Here is a 20,162-nt window from a genome sequence, read left to right on the forward strand (position 1 = left end):
AAGAAATTTATGCAATTTTCGCCAGAGACAAAATTTAAAAACTATTTTTTGGTTAGAAAAATGTTTAATATGATTTCAAATTCAGGATTAATGATAATATAAATTATTCAAATCATAAAAAAGTAAGAAGAAATTCAAAGCTAAGGTTATTGAAATAACTTGCATATGGGTTATTCCAGGTCAACTGAGTACACTTTTGGACTCGACCTTCACCGATTTGCACCAAACTTGGAGGGAACGTTTATCTATCGATAGTTAACAGAAATCCCAAGTTTGGTGCTGATTGGACCATCCCTCTATTTTTGGCATCGCCCTCTTTTTTGACGATTTTCTAAAAAACTTTTTTTTCTTTTAATCATAACTTTGCAACTATTTGAGCAAAAGACTTTCTACTGGTGGCATTTTATAGAAAATTGTCCAAGGAATTCGATAAAAATAAAATTTTAACCCTTAAATGCCCACTAGTATTTTATTTTAACGTTTTAAGTATAAAAATTCAGTTTTGACCAATTGCTTATATTTTTATTTGTTTTATTTTATCACCATCGTGTTCCCCGGACAATTTTACATAATAATCAATGTAGACCTCAAACTAAAATAAACTATTGGCGAGATACAGCGATTTTACTGAAAAAAAGTTTGATTTTGCACTGCACTCTGTCCTATGAATTCAAATCCGAAATAAGTTTCTCACATATAAAAAACCGAATTATGCGAGATTCATTCCTTTTTGTTGAAAAGTACACAATGAACTTCCGAGTGCTGCACAAAATCAAACTTTTTTCAGTAAAATCGCTGTATCTCGCCAATAGTTCATTTTAGTTTGAGGTCTACATTGATTATTATGTAAAATTGTCCGGGGAACACGATGGTGATAAAATAAAACAAATAAAAATATAAGCAATTGGTCAAAACTGAATTTTTATACTTAAAACGTTAAAATATAATACTAGTGGGCATTTAAGGGTTAAAATTTTATTTTTATCGAATTCCTTGGACAATTTTCTATAAAATGCAACCAGTAAAAAGTCTTTTGCTCAAATAGTTGCAAATAGAGGGTGACGATTCTCGAGATTTTCAATTTCCCGGGAATCGAGAGTTGAATTTGGTCATTTCCCGGGAATTCCCGGGACCCGGGAGTGTTTTTTACTATACCAATAGTGGCAATAATTTAAAAGGAAAAGCAATAAATTTGTTTTTTTTTATGAAATTACTTACAATATTTTCATACTTATTCTATGAAACGTTATTTTAAGTATCCTTATTATTTGGAGGAACTATATGTACCTTTTGAATTTTTTTTTCTGAATCTGCAAATACAAGATCGTTTCTTGAGCTTTTTGGGACTCAAAATTTTAGTTTAACATGTTTACAAATAATATATAATTTCCCTGTATCGAGATTTTTGCAATATGATTAATAACGACTTAAACAACTTTTTTTTCTTTTTTAATGTCAATTATAAATATTCATTAAAGAAAAATTTACAGTTATCCGGAAAACCCGAATGATCACAAATGTCGGACAATAATCGCCAGAGTTTTTTCCCCGAAAATATAATCCTAGAATTTTTTTTTGAAAAGGAACGAAAAAAGACAAAAGCTTAAAGGACCCTTTAAAAAATCTCTAGAATTTAAAATTGTGGTTGACGTGAAACACAATTTGACTTATTAACACCAAAAATGAAAATTACCTTTAAACAGCCAAATTAATTTAGGGTCTAAAAAAACAGACTATGAGGATTGCTATGCTCGAGAAAAAGCTTTCCCCTTAAAAAAAAAAATAAAATTAAAAAAAATATTTCAAAGAAATTAGATTTTATATCTGGGAAGAAACAGCTAAGTATACTTTAAGGTAAATTTGTGGACCAAATTTTTTGGCTTCTTTCAGTTATAATTATTGGAATTTAAAATTTACACTTTCTGAATAAGAAGATTAGAGAAGAACTTGAACATCGAACATTTCACATACAATGTTCGAAACAATTTAGAATTCTTTAAATAATTTTCTGATTAGTTTATATAATTTTGCTTTGATATTTATATGTTCAAAATTTCCCGGGAGTCTTGACCGAATTTCCCGGGAATCGAGAGGTCCAAAAATGGTCGATTTCCCGGGATTTTTTCCCGGGAATTCCCGCTCGTCACCCTCTAGTTGCAAAGTTATGATTAAAAGAAAAAAAAGTTTTTTAGAAAATCGCCAAAAAAGAGGGCGGTGCCAAAAATAGAGGGATGGTCCAATCAGCACCAAACTTGAGATTTCTGTTAACTATCGATAGATAAACGTTCCCTCCAAGTTTGGTCCAAATCGGTGAAGGTCGAGTCCAAAAGTGTACTCAGTTGACCTGGAATGACCCATATACAATTATTAAACTTTTTTGAATCAATTATTTTTTTTTATATTTTAATAATTTAATTTATGAAAATTATAAAAATATTAAAATGATCAAAACATTTCAAATTATTTACATTATTCAAACAATAGAAAATATTGATATAACTTAATGAATCATTGAAAAAATTATAAAAATAGTCAAATCACATATTTTATATTTTTAAATATTAAAAAATATTACATCAAAAATAAATATAAAAAATTATTAAAAATAACTTTAAAAACGAATATTAAAATTATAAAATTTAATAAAAAAAAACAATTATTTAAATCACTAATTTTATAAAAAGTTTTAAAATTATTCAAATAGTCACACATAGTTGAATATTGACATTTTTACAATCATCTAAATTAAAATAAATATTATTAGATCATTGTTAGAAATCCATCAAAATTACTAACATTATGAAAAATATCGTTATTATTAAAGATTTCAACAAAAATAAAATTAATAAGATAAAAAAAATTAAGTATGAAAACAAGCAAAATTATAATGAGCTTGTGATTAGAAAACAATCTAACTTACTCAAGTTTAGTTTTTGTATAATTTTGAAGAAACGTGAAATTTATAAAATTTCTTGTTATATTAGAAAATTTTAGTTTTATTTTTTTTAAATTATCAAAAGACTACAAAAAATATGAAAATTATTTCATTTATAACAATTTATTCAAATTATTCCAATTAATTAGATTATTATGAGGTTTTTGCAAACCACCAACATTACTGAAATTATAATATTTTTTTTTATTTTAAAAAATATTAAATTTTCTTGAAAATTTCTGTTGTTTTGAGAAAACATAAATTAATTTAATTCAAAACAGAGATTGTAGTTTGATGGTTTTTATTCAAATTATTATTAATTCAAGTAAATTTCACAAAATTTAACTTTTTTTGTTAATTTTACTTTATTTTGTTTAAGTAAATGCGGTTTTTGAAATTCAAAATAAATTTCACTATATTTGGATTTATTATGATCTCAAATAATGTTCGATCTACTTTAAGCTTGAGCCCATGACCCATGACTTTAAATGAAAGTTGAACAAATTTCACCAAAAGCTGGTATTTCGGCAAGTCTTATCTTTGAGTTAGCTTAACCAGAATTCCCAATAGTTTCAAATCCACGTTTTTTTTATTAAAAAAAATGTTTATGTATATTATCAATTTTTACGCAGAATAATGTTCTCAACGACACTTACACAAAAATAAGTCAAAAATAACAGTCCAAATTTAGACTTTTTCATGTACTTTTACATTTGCTCCAACATTTATTTTTGGTTCTCGGTAATTAATAAATAATTTATAATAATTTAAATTCCAGTATCTTGGTGAAATTCTAATAGAATCATTTAAATTTGAGTGAATTTTAATCTTCACTCAGTTTTGAACCTTTTTTTCAAAATCTGGAATTTGCGTTGATTTTTCTAAAAAAAAAAGTATGACAACAACTGATGATTTTAAATTTTTATTTAATGCAAATAGTTTTTTTTTCGAAATATTTGATTTTTGTTGAAAATTGTCTAATCTTAAACTAATATTCTTAGTTGAGTTGCAACGGAGAGTCATTTTATTCTAAAACAAGCATCTTATCATAATATTTCTAAAGGGTGAAAATAAAATTTTGACCTTTTGTGGCAAACTGAAACAATCATCTGAGAGCAAATTTTGTGTTTGTCTAAAAGACAAAATCTGTAATGAAATTTGTATAAAGCTCATCAAAATTCACACACATCAAATATCCTTAGCATCGTTTACTCAGTATTCAGTGTTACGTCAAAAGTCAATTTAGGGTACCTTTAATCAAATTTGGGATATTCACCCTCATTTCAAATCACTCGGTTTCCGTCAAATCGAACCTACTCGGTAATGAGTGAATTGTTACAACTGTCAGATTTGCGTGAATTTTACTCAAATCTGGGTGAATTTCACTAAATTTTCATTTAATTTAGCCAATTCTCAGTAGGTTTGGTCTTGACGGAAACCCTTCATAAACAAGTTTTAGGTTAACATCTGATATTGGCATTAAACCTTTTTATGAAGAAGTGCAATTTTGACAAATCATGAGTTTCGGTTTTGAATTTGGGATTTTTTAGTGTTTCCATATTTTTAGAATTTTTGTCAAGAACTGTCAAAATGACATTTATCAACCCACAAGAGATACACCCTAAATTCAAACCCCCTTTGGATCAGCATCACCTTTTCCAAATCTCACTATTCCGGCTACTCTGATCATTCCACCAAAACAAACACAAAAGAAGCAAGTGCCCCCATCACGCCATCCACCCCTCTTTCGCGTACTTTGTAAACAAAAACAATCCTCGTCCCCACCCCTTCCGACCCGTATCACAGGTGCTCCACTTGCAACGAATGCTGCACGCCAATCCGTACCAGGCCGCCCTAGCGGCCGCCGCCAACGAGAACGACGGTCTGATGGGTTCCGGCCGATCTTCCGGCAACCGCGGTGGCACTTCCTGTCTCAGCGATTCCTCCGCGTACGACAGCGCGGACTCGACCGCGTCAAAAGTGAGGAGAACTGGCTTGGTTTTTATTTCTTTTTCGGTTTTATTCTCTTTCTTGATCTACTTTTCTACTACTCTTTTTTAGTCTGTTTACTGTTTCGAAGCTGTCACTTTCTGTTTTGTTTGTTTACTCAACTTTGCTTAAACTCTTGTCTCGCTCCTTTATCTAGTGTACTCTGTCTGACGTTTCTCTCTTTATTTCTTCTTTTGCGTGCACTTCTTAGCAGCCTACTATGATTTACTAGAGTGTTTGTATTTCCACTTTGGGGTTCGGCGAAAAGCAAAGCTTGCGCTGCTGCAATTTCCACACCTTTCTTCAAACTTCTTTGGTTAGTTGGTCTCATTACTCTCTCTTGAAATATTTTCCGGTTTCTTTACTGCTTTTTTTTTGCTGCACATCCTCAAACGGCCTTCTTGAATGAGACAGATTTTACTCTTCCTCCACCTTTTTTTTATTGCCACTCCACATCACTCACTCAACACTCAAGCTTGTGCACTTTTTTGCACCTCTCTCCCTCTCTCACAAGCACCTTCCGCTCGCCCAAACACTCTGAACGAGCGAATGAGGACTTGTTTGTTTGTGTTTTTATTCACTCTCACTTTGCTTCCACCGCTCTCTCTCTCCTTCCCAAGGTTTCGTCAACAAATGTCAGAATTTTGTAAGGGAAACCGTTTTAATGCGCGCTGTTTTATTACAAGATTTCACGTTTTCTTTCTTTCATCTTTTCTGTTTGAGAGTGTAACGACTTTTGAAGAGGACGACTTGTCGTCGTCTGACGGCAATCCAAGTTGGCCAAAGACGAGCGGCTTCGCGGGCGACAAGACCGGCTTGCTTTGTTTTGGGGTTCTTCTGTTGTTGTTTTTGCTTCCCATCTAACGAGCAGAAAATACAGGTGTAACTTTTACACACTTTTGTGATGCGCACGATTTCGTATGGCTTGTTGTCACAACTTTTTTTTTGTTGGTGCTTTTGAGTTCTTGTACTTCTTTTGTGGTTTGGCTTTTAAGCGAATAATTTGATACTTTAATGTGTGTAGACTGCTTCGTGCTGCGGTGTTGAGTTGCAGATTAAAACAAGAAGGATTTGTGCCATTATCCGTGTAATGTTTGACGTCTTCTGGGCTAGTTTAAAAAAAACTTATCAGCACTTATCTTTGTTTTCAGTTCAGAAGGACGTGTAAATTAGCAATCTGATGGATTTTTTACAAAAATGTTTGTTTTTTAAATTGCTCTTGCGTTATTTTGAATAATTATTACCCCTCATATACTTTCTGTTCTATTTTGAAGTTTGTCGTGCTTTTCAATTGTGTGTACACGATTATCCAAAAACCGAAACTACTCAGAAAAGAGTTTCATACGGAATTCAAGACAAATTGAGTGAAATTCATTCAAATATGACCTTAGTGCCTTAGTACAACAGTCAACAACATTCAAATCTGACATTTGGCCCGTATTTACACATTCCGGTCTTGACGGTGGTCAAGTCGGTTGGTTTTCAAATTGAGAGTGTATGTTTGGGTAATGTTTTGACTACAAAACTAATTTTGTAAATAATTTTGTAAACATTTTTTTTTGTTGATCTGAACTGTATAAAAATAAAAACTTGTTAATAGTTGTAACATCAGACAATGTTGACTGATTTTGTGCAATATTACTTCTAAAAATGAGTGCATTTACATTTTTGCTGGTGTAATTCAACTTTTTTTGTATATTTAAATTGAGGTGAAATTACAGCGAAATATTAACCATCAAATAATTCAACATCATTTTACTTTTACTTTTTGTAATATTTACAATCTCTTTAAATCAAATTTGGTGACTTTGGTCTAAATTATGTTGGAATCATTACAAGATTAGTTAAAATATATGTAAGCATAAAATCAAGAACGTTTCTCGCTAAATATTCTATTTTTTGGAAATTGTTCAGAGTATTGAAAGATTTTGATGAACAGAAAATATTGAGCTGAGAAATATTTTAACTAATCTGTACAGGGAAAAAAACTGAAATGCTATAACTTATTTGAAAAGTTTACTCTTACCAATTTGAGTTGAGTTCCATACAACGTTTTTTGTAATTCCGAAAACGCCCTTTGGACAGAATTATAGGACAAATATCCATGCATAGATTCAATGAATCGTTCAAATAAAACAAAAATGTTGAAAAGTATAACTTTTCTTAACAAGTGCTGAAAAGTTCAACTTTTCAGCATCCATTTCAGTGCTGAAAAGTAGAACTTTTCAGCATTTGTTTTGAAAAGGGTTACTATTCGATTCTGTTATTTTTGGTACAGAAAAGTAGGCTATTTCGTCGTTCAAGAATGACAGGAAAAGTAAGTTGTTTCACGACGGAATTGCAAAAAGGTATTTTGTGAAATTTTCAGTATTTTACAAATCTATAATGTAGCGAGATTTTGGAAAAAAAATCTTTTGATACCCAGATTGCAAATTACGTTAAATTTAATAAGCATAAGCATAAGCATAGGTGCCCACCCGCAGTTGCTACTCCGTTATTGACCAGGACCTCCAGAAGTTACATCCACGAGCCGTGGAAGATAAGTGGGTGCTATCTTTCCTCGCTTCGCAACTTCTCAAAGGCCCCTATCATGCTGATCAATACCGGCGCCGGCCACGACCAGTGGTAGAGTCACGGGGAAGTGGATGGGAATGTTAGTCCGATACTTGAGTGATAGAGACCGCCCAATCGACTGCTTCTCCGACAAAGTATCACATGAGTATTGAGGGGGTTAGTAGATGGGTATGAGGTCAGGATTCACGAGTGGCAGTGATGTGACCATGAGCATTTTGTTTATCGGTTTAAATTTTTAAATCTTAGGTAGCCGACTGCGGAAAGATAGATAATTGATTATTTAAAAAGTTTTTTTTTTTAAAGAACGCGTGCCAGCCGAGCAGTAGTGCTATGGGCTGGTATATTTTTACTGTTTTTACAATTTAGATAACGCAAGCAAATTTTAAAAATAGTAAATAAATGACGCTTTACTCTTCATAAAATCGATAGTTTGATGAGTTAATACTAAAACTGACAGTTAGAATAAATTTTTACGATCATTTACGACGAAAATTATCGCGAAAAACAGGACTGCACGTCTCCAGAAGCACTGCACTTATCTGCAAATTACGTTAAATTTAATATTTAAAAAATTAGATGTTTTGTGACAATTTTAGTATTTTACAAATAAAAACTTTAATGTAGGGAAAATCTAGGCACAGTTTTGTTATCGCTTAATACTCCCATAAGGTAAATTTTCAGCATTTGAGAACAATACTGTCTATTGTAAAAAATGTTTGAGCATCTTTACTCTTAAGCTTGCAACACTTTCAATAAAAATATATGGAATTATAATGTTTGGAAAAAGTAAAGAATTCCAATAAAAAGCCTAAAAATCAATAAACTCGAAAAAATACAGAAATTAATCTCAAGACAAAATTCCACTAATCTGCTTGAAAAGACAATTTTTCATTTTTATCGAGAATGACAAGAATGATAATTTAGGAACAGCAATTAAATGTATTATTGATTTGACCATACATTTTTTTAATGAAATATTCGTGATACAGTCCAGACTCGATTATCCGAAGGTTTGTATATGACTTCGGATAATCCAATCATGAACTTTCGTATTTTTTTCTTACTTTCGAGTTTTGCGACCCCATTTTAGTCAAATTTTAATGATTTATGGCCTATTAAATTACAAAATGCATTTTTTTAATTTCAATATTTATTCACCGCCATCTTGGATTTAAAAAATCTAAATCACTTTAGAGTAGAGGTGGGCAAAACCGCTCTTTTTCAGGAGCCGCTCATTTTCGCTCGCTCTTCAAAATGAGCCGCTCTTTTGAACGGCTCTTTTGCTCTTTTTCAAAATTGTGTTGTTAAGTCTATTTTAAAGAGTTTTGTGTTTTTTTATGTTTTTATGTTTTAAAAAAGCGAAACCCCAGAAGATTCGCTTGAGAACCATAGGTCTAAACGTTCGAATAATTGGATGGGGAGAGCACCCAAACTTAAATCTAAAATTTTGGAGAAAATTGCTATTAATTTTACAATATTGCGCTTATTTCTGCTCAAATTAAACAAATTCTGGTATTTTATTTTGAGAAAATATTCTTTTAACTTTTTACATTCTGATTTAATATAAAAAGTCTATAAATACTAACGTTAAATCGGGCAAGAAGAGTTTGGATATAGCTACTTAGTAGTTTATCAGCAAAATTTTAGAATTTTAGCATTTTGAATTCATCAAATTTGTACTCTAGTAGTTCTTCAATGTTTCATAACGATCAGTTGTGCAATGAAAAGTTTTTTATTTTGTTCTGAATATCATTAGCTTTTGAAGTAATTAAAGTACATGAAAAAGGACACCGTATACAATATTCTGACAAATTTTACTATAAGCATTGAAAAAATACACTTTCAATAAAATAAAAACAAATTTTACTCTACAATTTGTTAGAAATTCAATAAATTATACTTATAAACTTAAAAATAGTCATAAGTTTAAAAAATATTCCATCGTGGAACGGTTCTTTCAAAAGGCTGGAATTTCAAAAAGAACCGCGGCTCTTTTTTTGTGAGCCATGGTTCGTTCGCTCTTTTTAGTGAACCGGCTCTTTGAGCGGCTCGCTCTTTTTTTGCCCACCTCTACTTTAGAGTAGTTTGGGGGCCATACTCGCTCGACGATCAAAAATAAGACAACGAAAAAAAATTGTGACTTCGGAAAATTGAGTCTGGACTGTATTTGTTCTCATATTAAAATCATGTAACCAAAACAATATTTAATAGATAAATTTCATATGATTTAAGTTGACCAACAAACATTTATTGCAGGTATTTACGGCATCTAGTTGCAAGTATTTTATGATTTTTTGAATCCGCTTCCCATTTCTTTAAGCGTAAAAATAGTAATAATACACATTAAATTTTTTTTTTAATATTTACAAAAAGAAAAAAAAAATCAAAATCGAATAAGTTGAAATCTAAAGAAACTTTAATTTTGTTTGGAAATGAGTTAAAATTCAGTTAATTTTGAAAATTTGAATTCATCTTCGCAAGAATTAGTTGAAATGTTGCATAACACACAAGTTTAAATCATCTCATTCTGGACCAATTCCGAACCTTAAACCTTGATTCCTTTTTGGCATTATTCGAGGCGAAACACTTGACACCTGAAAATAGCTATTTTGGCTGAAAAAATATACTTGAGAAAGAAATAACTTAATTCAAACAATATGTTCTTCTTTGTGTAAATATGGCAATTAAATTTGATTAAAATTTTGATTTTACTCAAATTAGAAGTGAATATATTTGTGTCAGAAAAGTGAAAGAAAGTCTTTATTTTGTGTTCATTCTATTTCATTTTACGAAATGTCAAATGACTTTTTAAAGACTCTTTGTTTGATGAAAACTTCTTTTAATTTGATTAGACTTAAGAAAATATGTAGCTTATTTTTTGCTGTAAAAATACAAGTTGTTATAAGATTCACTTGTTTTTTTTTTCATAAGATGATCAACAGACAAACAGACATAAATCTTTGAGCATTTTTATCAAAAATCCATCGCTCACTTCTCCCTAGAGCCATCTAGTTGGTGAAGGTTCATTTAAATTGACCGTTAAATTGATGATTGATGGAAATAAAAAGAGAGTGTCGTCTGTTTGTCTGTGGATGATCAAATGAAAAAAATGTATGTCGCTTTCAATTTTAAATTTCGGTTTGTTAGCTTGTAAAAATGATTATCTTTATCAATGTATCCAGCACTCAAACCAAAGTAGGTATTGTTGTTGTTTCCCCCTCCCTCAAATGGAATGCGCTCAAACTTTCCCTTTGACAGCTAGATGTTTATTTCACGTGTGTTAACCAAGACACCCCTTCGCACACTTATCCGATGCACAAACCAATGCCACTATTGTTCTTTTTAAAATGTTGCCTTGCATTTTGTAGTTTGTTGGTTTGCACTTTTGACTTTTCGGTTTTTTGTAGTTTGAATAACTAGGAATTGAACTCGAGTCAAATCATAAGGTTTTAACTTACATTCGCAATGAAAAATCCACAAAAAGACAACTCTTCTTCATCACCCGTTTCACTCTTTCTCTATATATTTCCTCTCTCTCTCTCCCTCTACATCGAATCATAACCTCACTTCTAAACGAAACAATATATCCCGGACACGAACCAACCAACCAACCACTCCCAGAACAAGGTGACGGACAAGTTCAAGCGGCCGTTCAAGAAGCGCCACTCCAGCGTGTACCACCAACCGTCGAACCGGGTCAACAAGTTCCTGTCGCAGGCCATCGAGGCCCGGAGCGTGGACCGGGAAAAGTCGGTGCACGTGAAGCGGATCTCGCTGCAGTTCCGGGAGAAGGAAAAGGAACGCCAGTACCATCAGGACTTTGACCTGGGCTTCACTACGGCCATGGGTTGTAGTTTACTTCTGTTGATTTTGAGCGCCGGATTGCAGGTTAGTTTGAAGCGAGCAGCTGTCAAAAGTGACGTTTGCGGAACTGTCAAACTTATTTTTCGTTTCAGATTTCCGCCCTCCCTCGAACGCTGATCCTGCTGCTGCTCTTCCTGACCGCCTTCATCTGGATTAGCTCGATCCTGATGTTGCTGCTGGCCGTCCGGCTCAAGTGGATCTTCTGGGACCTGTCCCAGAGCTTCTCCCTTCGCCTGGCCATCACCATCTTCACCATCGTGCTGCTCTACTCGGTTGGGCAGGTCAACGTGGTAAGTAACCCCTAACCTAACCTCAAAAATCCCTTAACATAACCTCACTTCTTCCTCCTCATTTTAGTTCACCTGCCTGTCGGACCATCCGTGCACCACCAACTTTACCACCAAAGCCGTGCCGGATCTGTCGCTGGCGGCGTCCGCGGCGAATCTGCTTCACGCGGATCCGGCCACGTCGGCGTCCTCGATGCATCACGACGGGATAGGGCCGCCGCATCCGTCGGTTCTCGGCAGCAACTACGCCCACCGGAAGTGCGCCCTGCCGCAGTACATCTCGCTGTCGGCGGCCTTCTCCTTCCTGACCGTGTCGATCTTTTTGAGGTTAGTTTTCTTTTTTGTTCTGTGATGGGAAAGATGGCGGGCTTTTGGGTAGCAATCTGGTAAAATTTGTTTGGAATTTGACAGTTCGCATTCACTCGAAAGTGCGGAACGCACTTCGGCAATCCGAACAATATAAAATTTTAATTAAATTTTAAATTTTAATTAAAATGTGTTCACGAAATATTTTGTTTTTCAAGTTAATTTCGTTAGCGAAATTCAAAATTTTAAAATGTTTAGCAATATTTCATAATATAATGATAACCAGTTCGATATCTAATTACTTCTTCAGTGACCAATTCGATGCCTAACCCAGTCAGAAGAAATGATTTGCCTTCTGAAAAAAAATCCGATCGAGAATCTGACAACTTCGTAGTCAGAAATTTACCAACATATTCAAAGTATGTTTACATCGCAGCTGGGGGTTTGTTTGCATCAGATTTGCTAACTCTTTCTAGCAAAAGTTTTGTTTTACAGGCGACGAAGTGATTTGTTTACCTTTTATCGACACTCCCCGCAAACGTCAACACATACAAAATTGCTGCCGGATCTTTTCCGGGAGAGATCCGGAAAAAAATATCCGGCAACAATTTGTACTGGTTCGACGTTTGCTGAGGGTACCGAAAAGTCTGGTTATGTTACTGCTTGCAAAAGACAAAAGCCCAGGGTGGCCACTCAAGTCGGGAAAATGTCGGGAATTCGTAAAAATTCGCAAAAAAACGGGAAAAAGTCGTGAATTTGTGATTTTTTGTCAATTTTTTTGTGTATTTCGGGAATTCCAAGCATACTCTTTTGAAAATTATTTTCTTAATCTTGAAATTATTTTAATATGTTGTACAATTTTCAATTTAAATTCACTCAATTCTTCTTAAGGAACTTACATTAAATCTAAGGTACCTTTCACTATTTTAGTCTATTTGAGAATGAAGCGTTTATTTAAAACATTTAAATTCCTAATGAATATTGGATGCATTTGACACAGATATTCATGATATTTTTTATGAAACAAAAGATTTTTATTATTTTTGTATATCAAACAAGAGGTAAAATCTATCTTAAAACAACAACAAAGTTAATGAAAAACTGATATATAAATAGAGCCTAATTTTAACGATTATAGACAGCGTGATTTACATTGATTGAATGTTTGAAAAAAGATTTAAAGTTGAGTTTGGAGTTTGGTTTTTTTGTGGTAAATATTTTTAATTGTTAAACAAAATTCATTAAGTCATTTCCAATAATTTTTTAACAAATGTTTCCCTTGAACTTTTTGTGAGTATGGGTAAATTATTATGAATAAAGCTTGATTAAAGTTATCGGAAAACTTTAATATCGGATATAATCCAATCGTTGTATTTGCGTTTTGGAAACAAGAAAAATATTGAAATTTCAAAAAAAATATATTCAAGTAAATTTGATTTAAGTTATTCCAAAAATGTTTAAAAAATTTGTCTCTTTAAACATTTCGCATAAAATAAGTGGTGAAACATGGAAACTTACCAAACTGAATTTTTCATTGAAAAATATTAAAAACGGATTAAAAAAATCCAATATAAAAATTTACAAAAACAAAAACTTAAATTTGTAAAATCATTTTTAACCAACGGAACACAAAATAATTAAGTTTCTGATTTTGTGAAAATTGTCAATAGTGACATTTTTTCTGATTTGGATGATTTATGCTACGTTTGATGCGGCAGAATCTCAAGACTGATCACCTAAAATAAATACATGTACTACAAGTTTTAAAATGAATAGCATTGACATTTTTTATCCTCTAGAATGTTACAAAAATTATTTCTTAGTTAAGTAAAACTGAAAGTCATTTGAACCATTTTTAACGATCCATTTTAATAAAAACCTCAACAGTTGTTCTGTTTTCGGCGAAATTCTGCCATATTTTAAAACCTTAAAACCTTTTTTTATTTAAACATGACTATGCCCATTTTCATCATGGGTTTTCCATTTAAAAACAAATTCAATATTAATTTTAAGTAAGTTAAATTACTAAATTTCGATTTTTTCAAAAAATATATTATTTTTTTGAATAATCCATAACTCTCCGGCAAATTTTTTGACCATGCTTCTCTATGGCTCAAAAGTTGCGGGTTTTTATAAAACCTATAAAAAATCTCTTAAATAAAAAAAACTGATTTTGAGAAATTGAGTTTTTGTGAAAAAAGGTAATAAAAAATCGGCAAATATGTTTTTTTTCCGTGTACCTATTTGTTTCTGAACAGTCCTCATCAATACCTACAACTTTGCCGAAGACAGAAAATTCCTTCAAATGCTACAGATTTTCGAATGTTTACGTACCATTTTTGTATGGACAGCTGCCAAAATTGTATGGAGACTAGAATGGTAGAACCATAATGTGTTTGAGACAAATTATAAAATAAAAATGGTCGAATTGATGAATTTTTGATCGCGTTTTAGTCTTCGACTTAGTTTTATCCTCTACAACCAGTTTTCAATCAATTTTTGATCTTTAAAAAGCATTGGAATTTTTTTTTAGCGTTGTTTTATGTGACTTTGCCAATGTTTTAAAAATGTATTTTTAAGGGGTAAAATTTGGTTGTTTTTTTTTACTCACATGTTTTATATCTTAAGTAAAAGGAAAAATATGCAGTAATTTTTGTAGTGCCCCAGACTATGCCTCTTCGCATTTTTTTACATTTTCAATGATAATGGTGCCATTCTATAGCAGATAATCTGAAAATCAATCAAAAGATTGGAAAAGTGACTGCACGCAGAAAAATAAGGCATATCTGAATCAACAAAACGTTTTGTTGATTTGAAAATCATGATTTTTGTTAACTCAACGCTAAACGTCAAAGCAGCTTTTTCAAAACAACAAAAGAATTTTGTTGAATCGAGAAAATCAAGGTTTGTTTCAACGCAAAATCGGCGTTGATTATATTCAACAAAAATTTTGTTGATTCAAACCTCGTACAGGCTGATTCTACAAAACATTTTTCTGCGTGTGTAAAAACATGAAAAAGGGCAAAGTGTAATGATAGGAGGTGGTAAAATAGGCCAAATAACACCAAAAACAAACATAAACTAAGCAAGATAAATGCAAATTAAAAACTAAAAATAAAACAACAAAAACATAAAACCAGAGAAGTCAAGTTTTTCGTAGAACAATAGTTGCTTAAAATGACCTCCCTAACACGGGAAAAATAAAAAAAAACTTTAAAAAAATTGAACAGAAGAGGGTTAAGAAAAAATATATTCACTGAAAAACCATTAAATTAATTATTATTGTTAGCCAAAAATCAAAAAAAAAATATTTTTCTTGCCATGATGACTCTGTATGAGTCACAAATTTAAATTCACATCTTAAAAAAATAGATTTTTTCAGTCTTAAAATTGTAATTTTTCATTAGGAAGTTGGAAAGTTTAGAAAATAAAAAAAATGGTAAGCAATTCGATACCTAATCGACAAGTGCCAATGCCCAGTCTGATCATTTTTCGTCTGGGTGTCAAAATCCGTTAGAAAATCTGACGTCTTCTTTCATTGTTGTTTTTTTTTCTTTTTGCAAGTTAATCAACGTTGATTTTTTTTCAAATTTTCACTAAAAATTACGAACGAAAATTTGTTTTTAGCGGGCTTCTTTGCCAAAAATTTTCAAAATTTACTAACCTTAAAGTCGATGAGTCAACCCCGTCTGTCAACAAATTAATGACCCCTTTTTCCATTCTCCCTTCGCAGGCTCCCCATCATGGTGAAAACGTTCCTGGTGACGGCGATGGGCGTCATGTACTGCCTGTTCATCGAGCTGTCCCACACGAACATCTTCGACTGTTACGACCAGCGCGTCGAGTCGGCCATCCCGCTGCACACGATCTCGCTGGCGCGGATCATCATCTTTATGATCGCCATCCTGGCGCACGGCCGCCAGGTCGAGTGGACGGCCCGGTTGGACTTTCTGTGGCAGCTGCAGGCCTCCCAGGAGAAGAAGGAGATGTCGGTGCTGCAGCAGAGCAATCGGAGGATCTTGTACAACTTGCTGCCGTCGCACGTGGCGGCGCACTTCTTGGACAATCAGTTTAGCCGGGCGAACATGGTAAGTGTGACGTTCTTGGAGGGGTGTAGGTTTGGTTAGAACAGCTCCGCTCTTATCCACAGGGTACGCTTGGCGCGAATCAGGATTTGTATCATCAGAGCTACACGAAGGTGGGGGTGATCTTTGCGAGTGTGCCGAACTTTCACGAGTTTTACACGGAGCTGGACGGGTCGAACCAGGGGGTGGAGTGTTTGCGGCTGTTGAACGAGATCATCGCGGACTTTGACGAGTTGCTGTGTGAGGAGCGGTTCCAGGCGATTGATAAGATCAAGACGGTGGGGAGTACTTATATGGCGGCGGTCGGGTTGATTCCGGAGTTTAAGATGCTGCCGAGCGATGGGAACTCGGCGCGGAAGTTGATGACGGCGCTGATTGACTTTGTGAAGGCGATGAGGATCACGCTGAAGAATATCAATGAGAATTCTTATAATAACTTTATGTTGCGGGTTGGGGTGAATGTTGGACCGGTGGTTGCGGGGGTTATTGGTGCGAGGAAGCCTCAGTATGACATTTGGGGGAATACGGTGAACGTGGCGAGTCGGATGGACTCGACGGGGATTCCGGGGTACACTCAGGTGACGCAGGAGGTCATTGACAGCTTGCAGGGTAGTCACTTTGAGTTCCGGTGTCGGGGTCAGATCAAGGTCAAGGGTAAGGGCGATATGGTGACTTATTTCTTGTGTGAGCAGAACGAGAACATGCTGAATGGGGGTGGAGGAGCGGTTGGGGGGATGATGGCAGGGAACGGAACTGGGAATCGGCAGACTCCGGTGCCGAACATAATCTCGAACTATCAGACGGACAGCTTCCACCATCTGAACATCAGCCAACAACAGCAGCAGCAGCAACAGCAGGTCAGTTGCTACCAACCGGCGCAGGTTCCGGTGCTGCAACCTCAAAGCTACTACATGAAGCGGTCTTCCGACATGGACAACAACAGCATGAAGAACACCAAGTGGCAGGTTGGCAACGACAGCTCCTACTCCAAGAAGGAGAGCTACAACTTCCTGGAGAGCCCGAATTTGCTGCATCAGCAACAGCCGGGAGTCGCCGGTCAGCACCAACCGCAGCCACAACACTTCCAGCAACAACCTCAGCAGCACCTCAAAGCCGCCTACAAGCACAACAACATCAACAACAACCACATTGGCTCAAACAGCAAGCGGAACGACTACCATGCGGCCAACATCCGGGAAAACTTCAACATCATCGAGAACCCGAACGTCGCAAAAGACATGGACGAGAACAACTTCAACAAGCCGGGCCACAAGGTCCGGAACAACCGGAACCACCACCACCATCATCACCATCGGCACGAACCAAGCCCCGGCCAACAACAACAACAAGCTCCACCAAACAACCGCTACGTAACCGCTTCCGAGAACGAACCCCTGCTCGGATCCGGCATGGTCGGCAACGCCATCATCAAACCCATCCAACAGATCCAGCAAATCCCCAAGTACGAACCACCACGCTACGCGACCGGCAGCACCGCCTTCCCTGCCGCCGGCCAGCACCTCTACAACAACAACAACGCGTCAGCGTACAACTTCCCGGTAGCACCGGGACCTCCCCAACAACTTCAACTAGCAAACAGCTACCAGCAGCACCAGCAACAGCAAGCCCGCCAGCACCAGCTCTACCAACAACAACAACAGCAACTCCTAAAACAATACATCAAACCCCTCCCCAAACTCCCCCACGAATTCGACGAATCTCGCGAAATGTCCTCCACCGACGATCTCAGCTCGCGACCCCGCTCCCCCTCGGTCAGCTCTTCCGACGAAAGCTACTCCAAAACCACCGAAGGCGAAGAACTGGACGGCGGCCACTCCCCGCTCCCACCCCACCACCACCAGCAACAATACATCAACAACTTCAACAACCCGCTCCAATACCTCTACCCCGGCGACATCCAAGTCGACCCAACTTCCCCGCCCAAACTCAGCCCCCTCGATTTCGCCAACCTGAAAGACTTCGAAGTGACCACCACCGCCGAAACGAAGAGTTCCGTGCCGAACAAGGGCGAGTCGTGCAACAGCTTCGAGTTCCACGAAAAGGCACCGCAAGCGGCGGCAGCGCCGCCCCCAAGCTTCCCAAAGTCCCCGTTCGAGCGGGAGTTGCAGCGCCGACTGGCGGAGTCCCAGTCGCGGCCCATGCTGGCGAACAATAATCTGGATCAGGAGCAGCAGCACCACCTGCCGGTGCGGAGGGATTCGCTGGACAGCAGCGGGAAGGTGAAGAACGTGAACAACTTGATGCTGGCGAAGCATCCGGGCACGCTGGAGGCGATCAAGGAGGCCACGCGGAACAAGAACCCGTCGGAGTCGAGTCATATGTGAGTATAGCATTGAAGATGTTTTTTTTGGGTTTGTGTCTTGGGAAAGCGGATTTGGTGCGATGGAGTGGGATTGTTTTGGACTGGGATTTGAAGGGTGGTTGGATAGGTGTCGAGTTGGTGCCCCTAAAATTTAACAAAAAAGAAATTATAATTTAAATTGTTTTTTTTTTATTGTTTTTGAATATTACTATTTTTTTTTAAATCGTACTTCAAAATACTCAGAAACTAAAATTTGAAAAAAATGTAGAAATTTTAATTGAATTTAAAATGAGGTTAAAAAAAAGGGGCAAAACAATAACAACAATATTATTGTCTTTTGCAAGCAGAACATAACCAAACTTTTCGGCACCCTCAGCAAACGTCAAATCAATACAAATTGCTTCTCTCTCGGAGCAATTTTATATGGTTTAACGTTTGGAGCGTACAAAAAAGGTAAAGAAATCACTTCGAGCATCAGCCAATAGCAGAGAAATCTGGAAATGTTTTAAAACGTCCAATAAACAGTTTTCCATATTAGGGTATTCAAAAACACCAAATAAGCAAAAACTAAACATTTTGTTTATTTCACCAAATAAAAAAAAAGTTCTTCAAATGCATCCATTCGAAATCAAAGGAAAACTTGTGGTTTTAAAAACATAAAACAAAACATTTCTTTGTAATTTTGTTGTGAAACTTCTCACTTCATATGTCTTTCTAGAATGACAAAACGCATATTTTTTATCGCCAAAAAATAACAATACAATACTACTTTCCAGCATTCCTTTTAGTTTATTTTTCAGCACTTTTATCAATACTGTTTTGACACTTACCTTGACGGCAAGAAACATTCAAGCTGGGAAACAAACGCTTCACTGAAGATAAATCATTGAGTTTTCCGGAAACGCGAAAAAAAAAGTTTTTATCAACAAGTTGCAAAACTTGTTTTTTTTCAACACGAGTCATACATTTATCTAACGTGATTTACCGACATGAATAAATACGACGAAATCTTTTTGCATAAAATACTACCGTGAACCGGGATCGCATCATGGATAAACTTTTTTTAATATGAATTGAAAAACAAAATGTTTAGGGTCTAATACTAAATTAAACTAATATTACATCATAAAGAGTAAATTTACTTTTGATGAAATTTATCTGTGGAAAAAGGTTAAAAAAACTCATTCCCAAGTATTATATTTTTACAGTAGAGGAATGTTTAAAATACGTGTTAAAATACCTTTAAAAGTAGTTTTAAACAAAATTTAAAAAAAATTAATCGTAAGTGAAATTATGAAAAAAAAAATTGATAAACATTGATTTTCTGTTAAAAACAGGAAAATTTAAATACTCTCAAAATGTCATGTTTTTCTTAATGAGAATGAGTTCGAATCGAAAAAAGGACTGTATTATCGGAATTTTTAATTTTTAACAATAAGAACAATAAGAAGAAATCAAGCTCTAAGTTTTATGGGTTTTGTGTTATTTTTATCAAATCTTAATAATTTAATTCAATTTATAAGCATTTTAATTAGAACAAGTTTCGCTGTAATTGTGCAAATTTTCAATTTTTGATTATAATTTATTAATTTTTTGTGGAATAAACTATTTCCAAATGAAATTTGTGCAAATTTAGAACTAGCTGACTTAACCAAAAAATATGTACATTTTGTTAAAAAGTTAACTAACTTTGTTAAATAAACATTAAATATGTTTTTTTTTAAATGAAATATTACAAATCCAGAGTTTTTTTGAAAAGGTTCAATAAGCTATTGTCTTTTATATGTTTATAGGACCTA

The 20,162-nt window shown here is 34.8% G+C and overlaps 1 protein-coding gene across 4 annotated transcripts in view; it reads left to right on the plus strand.

Annotated features, from left to right (window-relative positions):
* Positions 1-20,162, plus strand: part of LOC120420252 (Ca(2+)/calmodulin-responsive adenylate cyclase) — a 74,094-nt gene that overhangs the window by 41,273 nt on the left and 12,659 nt on the right. For 2 of the 4 annotated variants that reach the window (XM_052706800.1, XM_052706801.1), the window contains 6 exons: positions 4,742-4,915; positions 11,120-11,386; positions 11,455-11,652; positions 11,720-11,976; positions 15,689-16,043; positions 16,106-18,381. In XM_052706800.1, coding sequence (XP_052562760.1) covers positions 4,742-4,915; positions 11,120-11,386; positions 11,455-11,652; positions 11,720-11,976; positions 15,689-16,043; positions 16,106-18,381 — 3,527 coding nt within the window. The remainder of the gene's footprint in view (positions 1-4,741; positions 4,916-11,119; positions 11,387-11,454; positions 11,653-11,719; positions 11,977-15,688; positions 16,044-16,105; positions 18,382-20,162) is intronic. The other 2 variants (XM_052706802.1, XM_052706803.1) reach the window with 2 other exon arrangements.

The sequence above is a fragment of the Culex pipiens genome, chromosome 1, assembly GCF_016801865.2.
Source record: "Culex pipiens pallens isolate TS chromosome 1, TS_CPP_V2, whole genome shotgun sequence".
Lineage (NCBI taxonomy): Eukaryota > Metazoa > Arthropoda > Insecta > Diptera > Culicidae > Culex > Culex pipiens.